This window comes from Diceros bicornis, chromosome 13 (genome assembly GCF_020826845.1).
Source record: "Diceros bicornis minor isolate mBicDic1 chromosome 13, mDicBic1.mat.cur, whole genome shotgun sequence".
In the NCBI taxonomy this organism is placed as follows: Eukaryota; Metazoa; Chordata; class Mammalia; order Perissodactyla; family Rhinocerotidae; genus Diceros; species Diceros bicornis.
Genome location: NC_080752.1, coordinates 7,546,571 through 7,568,496, shown reverse-complemented (window position 1 = coordinate 7,568,496; position 21,926 = coordinate 7,546,571). Strand labels below are relative to the sequence as shown.

General features: G+C 46.0%; 1 protein-coding gene across 1 annotated transcript in view; it reads right to left on the bottom strand.

The window, feature by feature from the left end:
• Window positions 1-21,926, bottom strand: part of ARMH1 (armadillo like helical domain containing 1) — a 37,860-nt gene that overhangs the window by 12,161 nt on the left and 3,773 nt on the right. Inside the window, exons 3-6 of the mRNA XM_058552210.1 lie at window positions 18,103-18,171; window positions 17,020-17,186; window positions 15,543-15,739; window positions 12,883-12,967 (exon numbers count right to left, since the gene is read on the bottom strand). Of these exons, the coding sequence (XP_058408193.1) occupies window positions 12,883-12,967; window positions 15,543-15,739; window positions 17,020-17,186; window positions 18,103-18,171 (518 nt within the window). The remainder of the gene's footprint in view (window positions 1-12,882; window positions 12,968-15,542; window positions 15,740-17,019; window positions 17,187-18,102; window positions 18,172-21,926) is intronic.

Below are 21,926 nucleotides of genomic sequence, written 5' to 3'. Positions count from 1 at the left end.
ATTGGGAGTCTAATTCTGAAGGTGGTCGGTGACATCCGGGGAGATGTTCAGGAGGCAAACGGAAACAATGATGTGTAGCTCAGGAGAGCGGTCTGAGCTGTAGAGAGGTCACTGAACACCTGCCCGTCGTCCACGGAACGGGAACAACAGTGCCCGCCTCATCAGCCTGTTGTGAGGGTTAAATGAGTAAAGAGCTGGCGCAGTACCCAGCATAGAGAAGTACTTTATAAATGTTAGCCGTTGTCGTTTTTGTCGTTCCAGGTGGTAACCAAAACCATGGAGTGGACGAGGTACTGCAGTAAGACAAGAAAGAGAAGAGAGGAGGACCCAGGACTGAAGCCTGAGAGAAAAAGAAACCAACACCTAAGGGACTGGTGGAGGAGTAGGAATGTACAAAGGACGGAGAAGCAGTTTCCAGAGAGACAGGAGCAAGCCAGGAGAGCATGGGGTCTGGGAAGGAAGAGATCAGAGTATTCAGGGAGGAGGGGGTCACAGTTGAGAGTTCATGCCCAATGAGGCTGAGAAGCAGCTCTGCGGGGCCCATGCTCCTTCATTTGACAAACACGGATTGGGTCTGTGTGGGCTACAGGGCTAGTGCGGACCGACACAACAGTAAAGAAAGCAGATGCCACGAGCATGCCACTGATGCTTGAGGGAAACTTTAGTGCAAGAGGAAAGCTTCCTCCACTCCAAAGAGGAACCGCAGAACCTACAGCCTGTCAGCACCGGAAGAAAGCTTGGTGATCACCTGTCTGATAGATGAAGAGGCCCAGAACAAATGACTTGCCCAGGGAATCACAATGAATAGGAGAAAGAACTGTAGCAGCAGGCTTAGTAGTATTTTGGCAGACAGAGCTCTAGAAATGGCATTGCATCTGAGATCTGTGGCTATGCCATGCAACCATCTCCAAGGCACCCAGCACTGATGAGGTTTGTGTTACAATCCTTTCCTCCTTAAGTCTCAGAAAACCAGTGTCCCAGTTCTTTCTCTTTACTCCCAGACAAGACTGCCACCTATGAGAAGTGCACTTCAGTGCGCCTCCATACGCAGGTTTGCTTCCTTTTCCAGCAGGGTAAGAAGATGAATAAGTTTGGCAAGTTGCACTGTTGTAAGGAAGAGACCAGTGTCAGGCATATTTCTGACCAGTAACATCCTGCCTCTGATTCTTGTACATTTTGCCACCTCTTTCACCACATCTTCAAAGCCCAATGTTGAAACATTAAAAATACATTTTATGCACTATTTTGTTTTAAAAAGTCAAGCAACAAAGTAATTAATGTTATATGCTATGGTGGTATACGTATAGCTGAATCAAGAATTACTATGGTGTGTCTTCCACTGGTATCTGCTCTCCTGGGCTAGTCTCACCAAGTCCAGCCAGCCTGTGCACTGGCGCCTTGAACTGCTCCTGACACCCGAGTGATGCACGGCTGACCCAGGTGTACATGGGGAGGCAGTACCCGGCCAGGGCAGACACCGGTTTTGAGGGCCAGGCAAACTGGGCAATTAGAAACAAGTTTTTCCCAAGGACTTGCTATTTAAAAAAAATCTCTGGAAGGTTGTATAACTTATAAATGCTGAATGAAGTGGTGCAGTTGAAGTGCTCACATAATTTTGGGGAAATAACATATCTTTTAAAAATATGCAGGGGCCGGCCCCGTGGTGTAGCGGTTAAGTGCGCGCACTCTGCTGCTGGTGGCCTGGGTTCGGATCCCGGGCGTGCAACGAGGTGCCGCTTGTCAGGCCATGCTGTGGTGGCGTCCCATATAAAGTGGAGGAAGACAGGCACAGATGTTAGCCCAGGGCCAGTCTTCCTCAGCAAAAAGAGGAGGATTGGCATGGATGTTGGCTCAGGGCTAGTCTTCCTCACACACACACACACAAAATGCAATATCCATGGAGTGCAATAAAAAGGGGCATGTTTGTAGTGACTGTTAGTGATTACTAGTTATCACTACTACTCTTTTTTTTTTTGCTGAGGAAGATTCACCCTGAGCTAACATCCACTGCCAATCTTCCTCTTTTTGTATGTGAGCCACCCACAGCATGGCCACTGACAGACAAATGGTGTAGGTCCGTGCCCGGGAACCGAACCTGGGCCGCTGAAGTGGAGCTCACCGAGCTTAACCACTAGGCCACAGGGGCTGGCCCTCATTACTACTATTATTACTGCTGTAACAAAGCTCTGTGAGGGCAAGGAATTTGTTTCATGTGTCACTATACACTCAGAGTCCAGCCCAGTGCCCACTCTTGTGGAATAAGTAAATGAATGAATGAAAAACTTAATTTAAAAGCAAACCAACAAAGGACATTATCAAGAAAGTGAAAAGACAACCTACAGAATGGGAGAAACCATTCTAGTATCCAGAATATATAAAGAATGCTTACAACTCAACAGCAAAAAGACAACAACCCAATTTAAAAAATGGGCATAGGACTTGAGTAGATATTTCTCCAAGGAAGAAATATAAATAGCCAACAATCACATGAAAAGATGTTTAACATCTTTAGTCTTAGGGAAATGCAAATCCAAACCGCACTGAGGTCCCACCGCTCCACACCCACTAGGATGGCTATATTAAAAAGAAAGGACAATAACAAGTGTAGGAAGGATGCGGAGAAATTGAAACCCTCATACTCTGCCGGTGAGAATGTAAAATGGTTCAGCTGCTGTGTAAAACAGTTGGACGGTTCCTCAAAGTTTAAACAGAATTACCACATGACCTGGCAGTTCCACTCCTAGGTCTATACCCAAAAGAACTGAAAAGGACTCAAACCAATACAAGTACATGCGTGTTCACAGCATCACTGTCCATAATAGCCAAAAGGTGGAGACAGCCCAAATGTCCATCAGCAGGTGAATGGATAGACCAATTGTGGTATATATATATATATATATATATATATATATATATATATATACACACACAATGGGATATTATTCAGCCATAAAAAATAATGCAGTATTGATACAAGGTACCATATAGATGAACCTTGAAAACATGCTAAACAAAAGAAGCCAGATACAAAAGGTCACATATTGTATGATTCCATTTATAAGAAATATTCAGAATAGGCAAATCCATAGAGACAGAATGAAGATTGGTGGTTTCCAGGGGCTGAGAGGAGGGGATGGGGAGCAAATGCTTAACGGTACAGAGTTTCCTTTTGGGGTAATGAAATGTTTTAGAGCTAGACAGAGGTGGTGGTTACACAACATTGTGAATGTAACTAAATGCTACTGAATTGTTCACTTCATTATTTTATTTTTGGTGAGAAAGATTGGCCCTATGCTAATGTCTGTTGCCAATCTTTCCTCTTTTTGCTGAGGAAGATTGGCCCTGAGCTAACATCCATGCCCATCCTCCTCTATTTTGTATGTAGGATGCCGCCACACATGGCTTGATGAGCGGTGTGTAGGTCCGCGCCCAGGATTTGAACCTGCAAACCCTGGGCTGCCGAAGCAGAGCGTGCAAACTCAAGCACTATGCCACCGGGCCAGTCCCTGAATCGTTCATTTTAAAATGCTTAATTTTATGTTATATGAATGTCACCTCAATTTAAAAAATGCTTTTATGAAGAAAAAAGAAGTAAACCAAAACTGTGATTAATTTCTAAATAAATCGTACTTCCTAGTATTAAAAATCCATGCAGGGCCGGCCCGGTGGCTTAGTGGTTAAGTGCGCACGCTCCACTGCTGGCGGCCCGGGTTCCGATCCCGGTCGCGCACCGATGCACTGCTTCTCCGGCCATGCTGAGGCCACGTCCCACATACAGCAACTAGAAGGATGTGCAACTATGACATACAACTATCTACTGGGGCTTTGCGGGGGAGGGGGGGGGAATTATAAAAAAAAAAGAAATCCATGCACCTTCACAAAACCAAGAACCTAAGGAAAATTAACAATGATATTCTTGCCCACTGTCAGAGTCTCTCCAGGTCTTTGGGGGGGCAGGGGAAGAGATGTCACACACTTAATTTTTAATTTTATTTATTTATTTTTTTCCCCCCAAAGCCCCAGTAGATAGTTGTATGTCATAGCTGCACATCCTTCTAGTTGCTGTATGTGGGACGCAGCCTCAGCATGGCCGGAGAAGCGGTGCGTCGGTCGGGATCCGAACCCGGGCCGCCAGCAGCGGAGCGCGCGCACTTAACCGCTAAGCCACGGGGCCAGCCCCCGGATGTCACACATTTAAAAACTTGTCCAGGTCTGTCCTATTTGGTCACTTAGGGCTACTGTTCCCTGCACTAACATCTCTAGATGGTCCCACTATGTTAGTGTAGTGCAGTGTGCTCAGCCATTAACCTTGCCGTTGCACTCTGCGGTGATAAGCCACACTTTCAACTTCACTGTATGAAACATGATCATTTTATTATCAAGTCAAGTTAATCCTAGGTTCTAGGTCAATTAGACAAAAATTTTATTCTCCAAATGACCATTTTTCCAAATTCAAAAGCATTTCCATTTTACCATGAACTTATTTCTTATACCTATTTGTTAATTTTGAGCAATTGTTACTAGATGGGATGGTGGTTTTCAAATATGTCCACAAAGGTTTTAGTATGCTTCCTTTCAAGAGGTGGACCCCTGTTCTCCTCCCCTTGAGTGTGGGCTGGACTTGGTGACTGGCTTCTGATGAACAGAGTGAACAGAAGCAACAGCATACAACTCCCGAGAGTAGATCATAAGATATCGGGGCCTCCTCTCTGCTCTCTCTGGGATCACTGCTCTGGGGGAGGCCAGCTGCCATGTTGTGAGGACCCTCACACCGCCCTAGAGAGGTCCAGGTGGTGAAGAACTGAGGACTCCTGTCAGCAGCCAGCACTACTCGTCAGGCGTGTTTGTGAGCCACACTGAAGGCATGTCCTCCAGGCCCAGTCACGCCTTCAGGTGACCGCAGCCCCAGCTGACAGCTTGACTGCAACCTCCTGAGAGACTCTCAGCCAGAACCACTCAGGTGAGCTGCTCCCAGATTCCTGACCCACAAAACTGAGTGAGATAGTAAATAATTTATTTTTTTAGCTACTAAGTTTTGGGGTAATTTGTTATATAGCAATTAGGTAATGAACATAGATGGACTGATTTAACAGCTTTTGTAGATTTCTGCAAAGTTTGAATATAATGGCTTTCATTTTGTCTTCATAGCAGCATTTTAAGGAATCTTCATTTTTCTCTGCCCAAGCTCTCTGTAGCTGCAGTGGTAGGGGGCGGGGACAGGGAGGGGGACCTGGAGAGGGAACCTGCTGGAGGTCACCATACTGCATGGCCTAGACCTCCCATCCTTGAGAAGAGGGGATGGGGAGACGGTGGGGCAGAGAAAGGGAGACCAAGGCCCAGAGAAGGGGGCCAGCAAAGGGCAGATTGGGGGTACGAGGGGCAGAGGAGAGGTTGAAGTCCCTGAGAACTCTGAAGGTCTGGCTTCTCCCAGCAATCTTATGCCCTACCAATACAACCAGCAGGAACTGCCAGAAACTATACAAACATTTAAAGGAAACATATTTTTAGTACATTGGTCATTTGGTGAATTGGCCACTCAGCAAATTGGTCATTTGGCCAATTGATCTTTGGCATGCATACATTTGGCAAATTAATTTACAATGATAAATCTGCTTCTAATTAAGTCTTACAGAGTAATTTTTACATTCCTAAGGTAATAATTTATTTGTAAAAGATACTAATATATTTACATACATATATATTTCAAGTTCCCAACAGAATTCATTAATTTCTCCTTCCAAAAAACTTTCTATGACTTTGAAATGTCTCTTCTCTAGGGAGGGAGACCAGTGAGCGAATACTTCTCTAGCTTTGGACTGCTCATCGTGATTAAGTCCCTGCCTGCCACTAATTCCTGGAATAGCCATCCTCCTGGGAGGAAACTTCCATTTTTCACTTCAAAGCAATTATAAATGGAGATAAATTCCAGGCAGGACTGCTTTGGAGAAGTCCTCCCTTAATTTTAATTTTGGCTCTCTTAGGTTAAATGGGATCATCATTAAAAGAAATTCTAAAATCTTAATTCTATGGGAAAAAAACCCTAAGAAATTAGCATTGTAGGTGTCCATACACCTGGTTATTTCTACTTCAAAGTGAAGAATAGACAAGAATGGACAATCGGAATCTCCTGCAGTGGGGACTAAAAAGCCATTACTTGGTCACAGGTTTCCCCTTCCACTCTTTTTTAAGAACCTGGAAGGGCTGGCGTTTCCCAAAACATTTAAGACAGTGCTCCCTGACCCAGCCCTCTTCTGGGAGCACCAGCACAGGTGTGAAGGAGACGTAATTTTATGGAACCCTGCTCTGGCAGACAAACGTTATTTCAGGAAACTGCAATAAAATATCGAGAAAGGGAGAAGGAGGAAGAAAGAGGAGCTTATCTCACTTGACATAGAGCCACCACCACATGTGCCCCCCCAGCTCCCACACGTCCCACGGTAGTGCTTTTAAAACTTGGCCACAAAATTATTTGACCCTCATCCCATCAAGATGTGGGGTCTACGTGCTTTCCTTGAATCTGGGCAGGAAGCGACACTGTGTGACTTGTGAGGCTAGGTCAAAAGACGTCATGCAGCTTCAGTCTAGTATGTCTTGGAAGCTCACTCTCAGCTCCCCGCTTTTGGAATCCAGCCACCAAGCTGTGAGAAGCCTAAGCTACATGGAGAGGCCATGTGTAGGTGCTGCAGGGTCCCACTTTCAAGCTCCCAAAGGATTCCAGCTCCCTTGAGCTACCCAAGGCTGAGACTAGGGTGAGGCAAGTGAGGCATTTGCCTTTGATGCAAAATTTAAGGGAGGGGCCAAGAAACTCAGTAATCAAGATAGATACTATTTTAATGCAATCTTTTAAAAAAATCAAAGATTAATGCAAAAAAAGTTCATGATGAACAACATATCAAAATGTTAAGTAGAAACAGGATCAGTAAGAGTGCCATGAAGAGACATATTGGAGCCTGAGGCAAAAGGAAAAAATCAGCTATAGTGATCCTCACTAGCCTCACTCTAGTTCCAGCTGTGGCTCCCAGCTGTCTTCCAGATGAGGCCCTAGACACCATGGAGCAGAGATATGTCCTGTTCAAATTCCTGACCTACATAATATGTGAGAATAAAATAGTGAGAGTTTTATGACACTAATTTGGGGTGGTTTAATCAATAGGTAACCAGAACACCACCCTCTGCTCTAGAGGTCTTACCATCTCCTACCTTCCTCCAAGAAAAAACTTCCTTTTCCTCCTTCTCCTAACCCTTTTCCTTAGCCCTAAGAACTCTCAGGAAATAAAGGGCCACTTAAGACACACAGCCTCCACTTAACTATCTGGGCTGAAAAAACTAGGTATTTCAAATTTTATTACCAATGTGATGACTGTACAAACTAGGGTACACACAATTCAGTCATCTCCATTCATTCAACAAACATTGTTTTTTTTTAAGGGGTGGGATTTGAGGCTGAGGTTTTTTTTTTTTTTTTGAGGAAGATTGGCCCTGTGCTAACATCTGTTGCCAATCTTCCTCTTTTTCTCTTTTCTCCCCAAAGCCCCAGTACATAGTTGTGTATCATAGTTGTAGAGTTGTAGCTCTCTCTGTGGGACACCACCTCAGCATGGCTTGATGAGCTGCGAGTAGGTCCGTGCTCAGGATCCGAACCAGCGAACCCTGGGCCGCTGAAGCTGAATGCGCATACTCAACCACTACGCCACTGGGCCAGCCCCTCAACAAACATTTGAGAGCCTACCTTTGCAAGTCCTGCTTAGTCACTGGGGATACAATGGTAAACAAAGAAGATGAAGTCTCAGCTCTTCTGCAGCTGACTTTCTAACAGGGACAGACAATAAACAAGCAAACAAATAAACAAGATAATTTCCGAAGGAGATAAGTGCTATGATGGAGAGAGACCTAGGTGGGTGGTCAGAAGGAATGGAGAAGCTTTACAGAGAGTGGTCGGGAGGTCTCTCTCAGAGGTGACATCTGAGCCGACACTTGAAGTTTGAGAAGTTGTCCAGCAATCCAAGGTCTGGCAGAAGAGCCTTCCGTGTTTTGCAGGCCATGGCAGATGTCTGGATTTCAGTCTAGGTGCAACGGGAAGCTAAGGAGTGACATCGTCTAGTTTACGTTTTAAAAATGATCATTCTGGCTGCAGTGGGAGAAGATTATAGGGGCCAGAACGGAAGCAGACAGATCAATTAGGGGACAGGCTGTGGATTAGCCTAGGGCGATCACAGTGGGGACATAGAAGGTGAGTGGACACAGAGCCTAGAGGACAGGGGAAGGATGGAATGGGGTGGCAGGTAAGAGAAAGTAGGTTGTCTGGTGTGAATCCTACATCTTTTACTTGAGCAATTGGGTTGGTGGTGGTACCTTTTACTGAAAATAGGAGGAAGAACAGGTTTTGGGAAGAAAATCAAGAGTTCTGTTTTAGCTATAAGTTTCAGATGTCTATTAGATACCCACATGGAGATTTCAGGGGAGACATCAGGGCCGGAGGTACAGATTTGGTATCTGAGTCTATAACACATATATGATCTTTAAAGCTATGGGACCCGACAGAATCGCACAGGAAAAAGGTGTTGATATAGAGTTGAGAAGACTGACCCGACAGTCACCCAACAGGTGGAGAAACTAGCAAAGGACACTATGGCAAAACCGGCAGGTGGAGGAAACTGGAAATGATGTCCCAGAAGCCAAGACAAGAGAGCAAGTTGCTTTTGACCAAAAGATCAAGTAGGAAGAAAATGGAAAAAACGAGTAGCTGGAAGGGAACTTGGGGTCAAAGAAGGGTATGTATCCCTAAACACTATAATTTAATTTTACCTTTTTTGGGGGACATGTCTTTTAAATCTCTTTTAATCCACAGATTACTAGGGAGGGGCTCTTTTTTTTTTTTTCCTGAGAAGATTGGCCCAGGGCTAACATCCGTGCCCATCTTCCTCTACTTTATATTTGGGACTCCTGCCACAGCATGGCTTGACAAGCAGTGCGTCGGTGCGCACCTGGGATCTGAACCCATGAACCCCAGGCCGCCGAAGTGGAGTGCATGAACTTAACCACTGCGCCACTGGGCTGGCCCCAAGGAGGGGCTCTTTTTTAAGATGGGAGATACAGAGCATATCTGCATGTCAGTGGAGATGATCTTCCAGAGAAAAAGGAAGGGGGTACCTGGAGAAGTCTTTGAGGGGATGTGGGTCAGAGAATAAGCCTGTGATAGGGAACAGTGACACTGTTGGAATGGGAGAGAGCAGAGAAGGTGAGTAAAGGGTCAGGCAGGCTGTTAGATTTGGAGGTGAGAAGGCAGAATTCTCAATAAAAAAGGAGGTGAGGCCGTCACCTGGCTCCTGCACCACTGATGCCCACCTCAGGGGAAGCAGTCACCAGGCCACCAAGCCTCTCTACCTCCTATTTTCAGCGGACTATCCCTGAGAACTCCACTTTCCCTGCAGCCCTCTCAGGGGAAGGATGTCACCCCCTCCATACACACACACACACACACACACACACACACACACACACACACACACACACACACACACACACACACACACACACACCCTTCCTTACCCTCGCCCTTCCAAACCATTCATTTTTCTCCTCAATACAAACAAACACAAACAAAACCCCAGTACTTGGCACAGTGCTTGGCACACCACAGATGTTCAATCAGTATTTGTTTTCAAAAACAAACCAACCCTGCCCTTTTAGGGTTAGTCCCTTCAGCTGCATCACCGGCTCCTCTTGGCCACAGACTTCTCTACCCTGACTGTTTATCATCCTGGGGGCTTCACCTTGGTCTTGCAATTTGGTGTCCTCAAACTCAGGGAAATTCGTCTCTGATCCTCTCCAGTCACCACTGTTGGGAACCACAACTAAGCCCTGTCACATCTTTCCCCCTGCTGCTTTGGGAGGGGTTTCAGAGGAAGCTGAAAACTGTCTTCTCTCCCTTAACTTCCACTCCACGATCCTGTGAAATAGTTCCCCCTAGTGGACAATTGTCAGTTTTCATGCTGTGGCAGCCGCGACTTGCTGTGATGCTGAAAGTTGTGCCACCGGTATTTCAAATACCAGTGGGGTCACCCAAGGTGGACAGGTTTCAGTGGAGCTTCCAGACTAGACAGACTAAGGAAGAAGGCCTGGCCACCCACTTCTGAAAAAATTGGCCATGAAAACCCTACGAATAGCAGCAGAGCATTGTCTGATACAGTGTGGGAAGATGAGAGGATGGTGCAAAAAGACCGGGCAGGGTTCCGCCCTCTGTACAGAGGGTCCTAGGAGTCGGAATTGACTCAACAGCACTAACAACAAAGTGGACAATCACTACATATGCATACTCTATATTGCGAGTTACATGAAGACTATTTTGAAGTGCCTGGTAAAAAAGAATCATTCATTCATTCAACAGACATTTCTTGAGCACCTGTTATGAGCCTGGCATATTTGAAATTATTTTGAGGTACACAGTTTCACTGTTATCACAGGAGCAGACATCAAACCAAAAAAAGGCAGTGACGAAGCTCCATGCTCCTGTTGCCTCTGCCACAGTGTTAGCTGTTACGTAATAAACGCAGAGGGACTCTAAGTTGGGCCCAATATAGGAAGAAGCTGGGCCAGTGTCAGCTCCAGGAGGGTTCACCAGCATAACTGAAGCTAAGCCATTTTTTCATATATTTATTCAACAAACTTCTCCTGAGCACTTGTTCTATTCCAGGCCCTGAGCTGGAAAAAGAGATGAATCAGACCTGCCCTGAAGTTGCTCAGAGGTCTGGAGGAGAAAGGCATATAGGCAAGCATCACTAACAGTGTGTGTGTGCAGTACTCCCTCCCTCCCTCAACAGACGTGTGCCCAGGACCTAACACATGCTAGGGACTGTGCTGAGGACTAAAGGACAAAAACTGTGAGAGCTGTACAGTGCACGTAACGGGGAGTTACTGTTCTGGAGACAACGGCTCCAATGGAGGGAGGTACAGAGGGGAGGAGGGCGCAAGGTGGTATGAAGGAAAGAGGGCTGACATTTGGGCAGGGGTTTAAGGCAGGTCAGGGAAGGCCTCAGAGAAGAAATGCTTCAGCTGAGAAGTGATGGGTGAGTAGGAGTGGTCACGTTTGCCATGTGGCGGTGGGGTGGAGGGAGGGAGGTCTCATCACCACCCAGTCTAGTCTCCTGGGGTTGTTTGATTAAGCTTCCTAGCATGATCCCACTGCCAGGTCACTCCCTTGCTCCAAGGCCAGCGACAACTCTGCTGCTGGGTCTGACCTTTACTCAGGCCCCTCCAGCACTCCACTCCCTCACTGGCAACTCCTCCTCAGCCAGGGGACTCTGCTCCAGCTGGTAATCGATTTCAACATAGCACTACTTCTCAACATACAAAGTCCACACACCCATGCATACCCACAGGGGTCACACAAATACAAAATTGACAAAGCTGCTGAAGAGAGAATATGACTGACATTCAGTTGCAACACTGCCTCCAAAAAATCATCGAGATTGGAAGTGAGACTCCAGACCTTTGTTGATCTTCCCCAAGACCTCACTTGCATACCCGAATCCCAGTGCCTGCCTGCTCCTTCTGCCCCTTCCAGACTTCCTGGACCCGGGGCTCAACCTGTCATCCTGGACACAGGAGTCCCAATATGTACTGACGCCCAGACCTTTCCTGCTTAATGGGCCTCCCTGTCCTGGCCCCCTGGCCTTGCCCACTCCCCCTTCCATATGCCATCTCATTTTCCACACCAGGCCATTCTCGGGCCTGTCCATTCTCTCTTCCCGGGGTCTCTGCATCCAGCTAGATCAGCTCATTCCCATTCTGTTGTTGGAAGAACCCAAAAGGCCTCCCAAATGCCTTCCAGCCCCAAATCTCCCTGTGGCTCTGGCCCACCATCCTCCTAGGCAGTGCTTTCCCTCTGCCAGGCCCCTGTTCACCATTCACTTTTCAGTGGCTCTGTGCTGCCTGCTGGAGAGAGTGCCAGATTGCTCCGCAATCTGGTCCCAGCCTCCCTTTCTAGGTCTGCCTGGACTGAGACCTCTAAAAACCTCCATCAAATGATCTGCCTGCCATTCCCACACACATCTTGTACTTCCCTAGGTCTAGGCCTTCCTTTATTCCATTCCCCTTTCCAGAATGCCTCCTTGGCTCCTTTCCACCTTCCCATTCTCCAAGGGTCAGCTCAACACCATCTTCTCATCCTTGATCTCTCCTGTTGGAAATAGAATCTCCCTTCTCTAACAGGGAGATCATAGGAACAGGGAAGGAAATAATATCCTGTAAACACTTGCCATGTGCTACATGTTAAAAAGTATATGTTTTGGAGTCAGGCAGATTTGGTTTCAATCTAGTTAGCTGTGCAACCCTGGGAAGCATACTTAATCTCTCTGTGCTTCAATGCTTTAGCTTGAAAAACATAAAAATACCTACCCCACCATTCATTCATTTGAACATTCAAATACCTAATATGTGCCAGGCTCTGTACTCTTGTGGTTATTTTGAGAATTAAATGAAATGATGCATGGAAAGTGGCTGGCACATAGGGGTACTCAATAAATGAAAACTTATTAATACTACCATTATCCAATTTAGATTCTTAGAAAAAGGACAGTCCTCAGGGTGATTTCTGTTTAGAAGGGAAGCACCACAGAAGACTGGGAACCAGAGCCAGCTCTAGACCGAGGCAGATTCTAACAGCTGTTAAAGCACCCTGTGGCTGATTTGAAGCACAGAATGTGACTGTCATTTTCCGAATAACTTGCCCATCAATAGTGAACCAGCATCTTCCATCTGCCAAGACTATCCAGGACACTCAACAGCAAGGCTCTGTGAACAGGAGAAAACTTTTAAGAGCTATCTGCCTAGCTCTCACTGCCACCTTCAGCAACCTGGAGCAGACCTGGCTGCCTCCCCTACCTTCATATTGGACTTCCAGGTGCATCGTGCGCAGCACCTTCAGCACGCAGTCCACGATGCTGGGATGTGTGGTTCCAATGATTGACTGACAAGACAGACAACAGGACAAGGTGCTTACTCTTTAGATCTTGTCCACCTGGAAGAAATGAAAAGCAGACTTCCAAAGAGGCAGGCAGCCTGGCTGAATGAAGAGAGGGAGGGCAGCGGTGAGCCTTGGCCTGGCACCAGAGAGGTAAACTTCTCCTTGAGAGGAGGGGCAGAGATGGGCAGCCAAGAACTGGACTGAGTATCTGCTGAGATTGCCACTGAACCCTCTAGCTCAGAAGGCATTCAGTCAAGGCTAGCTGGCTACCTGCTAGAGGTGCAGGCACAAGTCACCTACCTTGCTGGGGGGAGGGTGGGCACAGGCCGGGGAGAGGGGAACTCATCCAAGATCCTAAATCTTCTCTCCCTCAGGAACCTCTCCCAATCGGGCAATCCTCTTTTCTACGTCTTCAACCTTTACCAATGTATTGGTTCTGTCCTTTAGCACTGAACATCCTCCAACCCACTATCCTTTAACTCTGTCTTCTCTCACTGTTGTTCTTTTTTCCCTTTACATCTAAGCTTCCCAGGGGAAGCCACTTCTTTAGCTTCCTTGCATCCTTTCACAGGCTGCTCCAATTTAATTTTTCCTGCCATAGGATGGTCCCCTAATTCACCAAAACTTTTCCTGCTGGGACCATCTTTCGGTTCTAGCCGTACTTAATCTCTCTGTTGTATTTGACCCAGCTGATCATGTCCTTATGGAAACACTTTTCCCTTCATTTGCACTGCCCTGTTTTTTTCCTGTTTTCCTTTTATGGCTTTCATGGCTTTTTTTCAAAGAGCCAGAGTGGTATATGGAAAGAATAAGGACTTTGGAGTTAGAAAGAGTTGGATTTAAATGCCCACTTGGTAAATACCTCTTACTCAGTGTGTGGCCTTGAATGAGTCATTGAACACTCCCCTAAATCTTGGATCCATCATCTTTAAAATGGGGATGATAATATCTGCCTCCATCAGCTCTTGTGAAGACTAAAAGAGATAGTGTAAGTAAGCCCTAACACAATGCCCGGCACGTAGGGGTGACTTAATAAATGGAAACTGGAAATAATAATGATAATAAAATCTGTTTTGCTGGACCTTCTTCCTCAGTTCATCTCCTAAATGTTGGCGATGTTCCTTCTCTTCTTACCTGGCACATTCTACCTGGGTGATCTTATTTACTTCCATTGTTTCCATTATCACTTCTCTGCTCACGAAATCCAAACTGCCATCCTCATCTCAGGTCTTTCTCTGCAGCTTCAGATTTTTATTTTCTACTGTCCAGTGGGCATCTCTACTAGATGTCCTGAACAGGGATTCCTCAGTTGAACTAGGAATTGGAATTACTTGGGGAGCTTGAAAAGAAAAAGCATTACCAAAGGCCACCTGCGAGCTGTCAGATCCTTTGGCAGGGAGGCTCAGGAGTCAGTATTTTTCACATAAGTGACCTATCTATATCTTCTGCAACTGGCTTGGCCTGCTCCTCAGATGGGCACTTGGGAGCCACCAAGGCTGATCAAGTTTATTGGATCAGGGGCTGGCCTGGTGGTATAGCGGTTAGGTTCATGTGCTCCACTTCGGCAGCCCAGGGTTCGAGGGTTCGGATCCTGGGCACGGACCTATGCACCGCTTATCAAGCGATGCTGTGGCAGGCGTCCCCCATATAAAGTAGATAAAGATGGGCACGGATGTTAGCCAATCTTTATCAATCTTCCTCAGCAAAAAGAGGAGGATTGGCAGTGAATGTTAGCTCAGGGCTAATCTTCCTCACTAAAAAAAAAAAAGAAAAGAAAAAAAAATTGGGTGAAAACCTAACTCTTTCCAAATCAAACAGATTTTTCCTGCTCTCTCTCGGTGGCACACAGCTCACCCCGCTGTCTGAGTCTAAAGCTGGGTGTCATCTTTGACTCCTTTTCTTGTACTGCCCCAAATCCCATGCACTCTGTCTCCAGAACATCTGTCCCATCTGTTTACCTCTATTCCCACTGCCACAGTTCAGGTCTTGCCATCTATTTGATCTCTTAGCTGTCCCCCTGCCTCCAGTCTATCCTGGAGCTGTTTTCAGAGCTTTTGATGGGTCATCTCAAAATCACTCTTTGAGCCTCTCTTCCATCCTGCCTAGGCACGGTGTCTTTATGTGGTCACCATGCCCCACATCTGACTTCGCTTGCAATCCAGGGCACTGTCTGAGAGGCAGGTGGAAGCCAATAAGAGAAATGGAGCTTTCCCAAGCACTGGAGATCTGGCCTCTTCAATTACATGCTGCCTACAAATGCACCATGATTCCCTCCCTATCAAATTGACTCTTTTAATCTTTTCTACAGTCCTTTCATCATCCTTGTTGCTTGTCTCAACCACTTTTAAGCCTGCCAACATCTTTCTGATCCTTAAGTAAACAGGACAAATCACTCTGCTGGGAGACATGAACTCTCTGGCCTGCCTCGGCCTTCTGGAAGTAGCGCTGATTGAACGGCAGACTTGCAGTGGGAGGCTGTGCCATGTGTCTCATGCCTGCATGGAGTGCCACTGTGGAAGGTAATTGCCAGATTACTGTGTTTGAATCAGAACTACAGGAGCGTGCAGCCTGGGCTCACCTGGGCAGTCCTGAGAGTCTGCAGGGACAGCTGCTGAGCTTTTGGGGACGCACAGGGCAGCAAAGCTATTAGACCTTTGTGCACTTGATTCTGGTACTTGGGATTACCGTGGACCAAAGAATCCAACAGAACTTGCACTTCTTCCTGGGCCTCTTCTGATTTAGACTTTGCCAAAAATTCTGCTATGGATCGTACACCTGAGCAAAGAAGAGGAGAAATGCTAAATTGGAAGAGACTTAAGAAAATAAGCCTCACTCAAGATTATATACTATGAGGTAATAGGATTAAGATGCATTTCACCAAGCCTGTTCAATCAAAGCAAAATTGAGGCTCGTTCTCACGTTGCATCAGTGTCTTGCTCACTTTTGAGCTATATGGCTGGAGGATTTTGTTTCAACTTAGGCATGTCAGCTTGTCCAAATCTGTTTTAAAATTTAAAATGGCTCTGCAAAATGCACAAATAAAACATGCATTTTTGTTTTTTTTTTTTTTTTAAAGATTTTATTTATTTATTTTTCCCCCAAAGCCCCCGTAGATAGTTGCATGTCATAGCTGCACATCCTTCTAGTTGCTGTATGTGGGACGCGGCCTCAGCATGGCCGGAGAAGCGGTGCATCGGTGCGCGCCCGGGATCTGAACCAGGGCCGCCAGCAGCGGAGCGCGCGCACTTAACCGCTAAGCCATGGGGCCGGCCCAAAAACATGCATTTTTGAATGCTATATGATAACTAACATCTGTGTGTGCGTAGCGCTCACCAGTTTACTAAATGTTTTGACAAATACTACCTCATTCAATCCCAGAAACTTTACTGAGAGGGAGAGGTTAGTCTCATTTGATGGATAAATACACTGAGGCTTAGAGAGGCCATGGGGAGACAGAGGACTATGAGGAAAGCACATGAGGGAAGTGCTTTGAAAAAGGGATGCGTGGGGATGGCATCTCCTTTATGTGCCTCAGTCAGAGCACTTGCGAGAACATACTGAAATTACTGGATTATTTACCTTTCTCACCACACTGTAAGCTATTTGAGGACAAGGACTGTATTTTATTCATCTTTGTATTCTCAGCACCTTAGCATATACCTAGCTAAGGTATTCACATATTCACACATATTCAATGATTTTATTTCAATTTTATTTCTAGAGTTATTCATAACTCACTTAATTTCACAAAGGATTTTTGGCAATGGCTCAATAACTCTTTGTTGAATGGATGCATGAAAGAGGATACATTTAAAATGGAGAAGTATTTCCAAAACCACCATGGAAATATTTGAGCAAATGACCAATCAGGAAAATCATAAATCTGGGTCTTCTGGTGGTGATATGGACAGGAGCTAATTGAGTCCACTGTACAAAATGCTTCCCGGGCAACCAGTTCCATGACGCACTTTCCTAGAGCAGTGGGGGGGCTGCCGCCATTTCACCCAGGCCCCTAGGAGACATGGGAATTGACGCTCATCATACACAGTACCCACCATAGCTTTCACAAATGAGCTCCTTGTACTTCCTGCCAGAGTTTGCGATAACCTGAAGTAGCCTGATGGATTCCTTCTTGTCCTCCTCCTTGATCTTCTCCAGTCCAAGTATTTCCAAGAGCGTTAGGACGCCTCCAACCTCAAGAAATTCTATAAGGTAGCGATTACTGTCCAGAGGGATAGAAGAGTAGAAATAAGCCATTTGTCAAATTCCTTGGCACTAAACTTTCTAAGGGATCTCAAGGTCCTTTCCTCACATACTCTGCCCTCCTATCCAGCAAATGTTCATGGGTAAAGTGACAATAGTTTGGAAATTCTTCCTTCCAGCAGGAAATGTAAAAGTTAGATACAATGGACATTTCTTGTGTTTGGCTTTCCAGCATCTGTTCCTCTCTTTCTTGAAATAGCACCCAGCTGTCCCTTGGGCAATCACTCCTCTGCTACTCATGGGCCATGTGGTTTTGGTAGGGTGAGCAGGTGACAGGGCATGTCATCCTTCTGACTGTAGTAATTGGTTGGGGCCAGGCATGTTGGGACTTCTGTTGGTCCAGTGAGGCTCAAAACCCGGGACTTTCTTGGAAACCCCTGGGAAAGATATGCTCTCTTTCTGGTGTGGCTGAGCTGGAAGCACGCATGTATGGAGCTTCTGAGGACCATAGCACAGGGAGGCCTATGAATACAGAGAACAGAGCTGAAAAATGGAGAAAAAGAGAGAGGAGAGACCAAGTACTAATGACATTTTTTGAGCCCCTGGATCTAGTCAGGTTTGAAATATGGATTTTCACCCGCTGGGCTTTTCAATTAAGTGAGCTAACAAATTTCCCTTTTTCCTAGTCCAATATGAGTTGGTCTTCTGTCATTCACAACCAAGAGGGTGCTGACTAGTAAAGTGTCAATGGAGAACATGGGATGCAGGGGCAGCTAGAGCAGGACCACATCTGACACTACCTCTGGGCCCATCCTGAGGGCTACTAGGTACCCACTGAGAACAAGAAGCCCTGGTCCCATGTGGTGTGCATGCCAAGGACATCATGAGCCCCATATGCAACTGAGACCCCAGAATCTCTCTAGAAAAGAACTCACCTGCTTACGGCTGACAAGAAGATGCCAATGGACCTCAGAAGCTTATCTAAACATGAGCCAGTCATGTAGCTGTATGACAAGTTAAAGAGTGAATTTCAGGGTGGTTTTCCACACAGAGACCAGATCCTGTGTCTGATCCCTGATGCCACCTATGGCCCAGGATGACCAACAGCTGAATTGTGTCCTTTATCTGAGAGGGGCCACCAGGTTGAAGGGGAAGCGGCAACACACATGGAGTAGGGAGAAGAGGGGGTGCTGGCAGGCATGTTCATGGTCCTCCAGGAAGCTTTTCTGGGGTGGTTCGGCCACCTTGGCTCTGACAGGGCCCCTAGAGAGCAAGAAGGTTCTGATGAATACACGGTGCAAGGAGAAAGCTGAGGGTCAATTTTCCAAGCCTCTCTATGCCATGACCATTGCACGCTTGGGTCTTAGCACAGTTCATTACTTTGTGCCTCATTTTTAGACTTCTCTAAAAACAATCAGCTTCATCATTAATTCTCAATTTTGTACTTGCTCGAAGCTTTACACTGGAGGTCACTATCTTTATGAAGAATTGCGTGTCTTCCTAATAAGAACAACAGGAGATGGTGGAAATATTAAACTCTGATTTAAAACAACCTCAGTATTTAATGTTATTTTTTAATGTGAGCCTTTGCAAAAAGCTTCATTGTAATAAAGCACCCAGAGCAAGTGTCAGCTGGGACACAAGGTATGAAATCAAGCCACAACAGAAAAGAAACCACTAGTCAACAATTACTAGGCTCATAACACATCACAGGCTCTTAGAACACTTAAGAAATTAGCTGAAATTATTGTAGCTCATGGAGGATGACTGAGAGCTTCCAAGACTGAGAAAGGCTAATGTAATGGGTTGGAGGTAATGGTGCTTTGTTGCGGGGGAGGGTTCGTGAGGCAAATTATCTCTGCTGTACCCTGGTTCCCAGGATGCCAATAGAAGTAGAGACATTGGCTCATTAGGAAAGGCTCTTTACTGCAAAAACAGTGTTTGCTCTGGAGCCGGGCTCCTCTGCCTGTTGCCACTACAGCTGGGAGCCAGCCTATCAGCCCACATGGTAGTCTCTCTATTCCTACATTGTCCTCCACCCTGCTCCCCTAAAACCCCAGCCCCCATTCCTGCCTTAGTGCCTTCTCCTCTTTTCTTCAGTTACCAGCTAGGCTGACCAACTTTTGTCACTTTCTCCTTCTTCTGTCCTGGGTTAGTCTCATTTTCATAGCCACTCACTATACATATTTCTTCTTCTTCTTCTTTTTTTTTTTTTGTGAGGAAGATCAGCCCTGAGCTAACATCTGCCAATCCTCCTCTTTTTGCTGAGGAAGACTGGCCCTGGGCTAACCCCATGCCCATCTTCCTCCACTTTATATGGGACGCCGCCACAGCATGGCCTGACAAGCGGTGCGTCGGTGCGCGCCGGGGATCCAAACCGGTGAACCCCGGGCCGCCGCAGCAGAGCGCTCGCACTTAACCGCTTGCGCCACCAGGTGGGCCCCCACTATACATATTTCTGGTCCATTATTTCTAGCAATTAGTTCCAGAAGTTTGCCACAATATCAGCAGGAGCTAACAAGTACTAAGCATTTATCGTGTGCCAGGCACTGTGCTAACTTCTTGGCTTTCATTGTCTCATTGAATCCTCACTACACCCTGCAGTGGGTGCTAATAGTATTTCCATTTACTTCACAAGGAAACAATCTCAGACAGGTTAATGACCTGTCCAAGGTCCGAAAGTTAACTGATGGAACCAGGATTTGGACCTAGGCAGTCTAACTCAGAGTCTGAGTTCTTACTGTCAGGCTTTCCTGCCTGCAGACAGATGGAGGGAGTGGGGCTGTTTATGCAGATTATCTCCTTGTATGGTGTTGGAGGTGGAACTGTGGGTCTGCACTGTCCACCAGGTGGGAGACACTGAAGTAGAGTGGGTAGTGTATGGGCTTGGGACCAGACAGACCCTGGTTCAAGCCTTATCGCTGCCATTTACTAGTAAATTACTCAGCCTTTTCAAGGCTCATCTTTCTTATCTATAAAATGGGATAATACCAATCAGCTATTAGGCTTGGTATTAGGCTCAAATGAGATACTATTTATACATCACATAGCTCAATGCCTAGAGCATAAAAAGACTCAATAAATGGTAACAATAATTTTATTATTATAATATATAAATCCTTAGTTTTACTGATCTATTCTGGAAGTTTAAGGTTAAAAAAGGGCTTTGAGGCTTATGTGGAAGGTGGTAGCCAATTTTGCAAAACATAATGATGCTATATTGATTTGTTTTCCTTCAAAATCCCCCATAACTGGAGGGCTGTGGAGGAGAAGCGGAGTCACTTCTGCCAGTCTGTTTTCTCTGTTGTATTACAAGGCCACAAAAAGTTAGGAAACTATGAATAATGTCAAGTGCAGAAACTGAACATACAACTATATATTAAAAGTGTGGTTCATTCATTCATTCAATAAGCATTGACTGAGTGTCCACGCATGTTAGGCCCTCTGATTGGCATGTAGGATATGGAGGAGAATGACACCATGCCTAGGGTAATAAGTACAATGACTGAGTAAAAAAAGAAGTGCGCTGAACACAGAATTTTGGGAAACACTAACTTTTTTTTTGGCAAGGAAAATTGGCCCTGAGCTAACATCTGTTGCCAATCTTCCTCTTTTTGCTTGAGGAAGATTGTCCCTGAGCTAACATCCGTGCCAATCTTCCTCCACTTTATATGTGGGACGCCATCACAGCACGGCTTGATGAGCGGTGTGTAGGTCCGCGCCTGGGATCCAAACCCGTGAACCCCTGGGCCGCTGAAGCAGAGGGCACAAACTTAACCACTACGCCATGGGGCCAGAGGGATGGGTGGGAAAGATCCTACAACAGTGACTAAGAAACAGCAGTGGGAGAAGGTGAAAGAGAGGAGAGCTTAAGAATGGGCAGTGGTCAAGCAGGGCTGGGGCTAGGGTGAGGTGAGCTACGTACTTGCTTCAGGTGCAAAATTTAAGAGGGCACCAAAAACCACAGTAATCAAATAATATTTCAATGTATTATTTTAAAATATCAAAATTAATACAAAAAAATCCATGATGAATAAAATATTAAAGTTTTAAGTAAGATAGGACCTGACCTTGCTCACCCACCTCATCCTCTAGTCAAATGGAAAATGTTGTCAAGAAAGATAAGGAGGGGGCCGGCCTTGTGGCTTAGTGGTTAAGTGCGCGCGCTCTGCTGCTGGTGACCCGGGTTCGGATCCTGGGCGTGCACTGACGCACCACTTCTCCGGCCATGCTAAGGCCGAGTCCCACATACAGCAACTAGAAGGATGTGCAACTATGACATACAACTATCTACTGGGGCTTTGGGGGGGAAAAAAAGGAGGAGGATTGGCAATAGATGTTAGCCCAGGGCTGGTCTTCCTCAGCAAAAAGAGGAGGATTAGCATGGATGTTAGCTCAGGGCTGATCTTCCTGACAAAAAAAAAAAAAGAAAGAAAGATAAGGAGGAAAAGGGTAGTTTCAATTGGGTGACAGAGTTTGCTGATAACTTTGGTGAGGTTAGTGTCATGAATTATGGGGACGAAGCCAGATTTATAGGTGCTGATGTTTCTCAAAGCATCATCTTTGGACCACAGGCATCAGAATCACCCAGGGTACTTAGGAAAAATAAATAGTCCAGGGACCCTCCCTCAATCTACTAAATCAGAAGCTTGGGGTGGGGAAGTAGATTGGTAATCTGCATTTTAAACCTCTTTTATGCACATTAATGTCTGAGAACATTGGATCAACCTAGAGATATATTCAGTGGTATTCCCTTTGG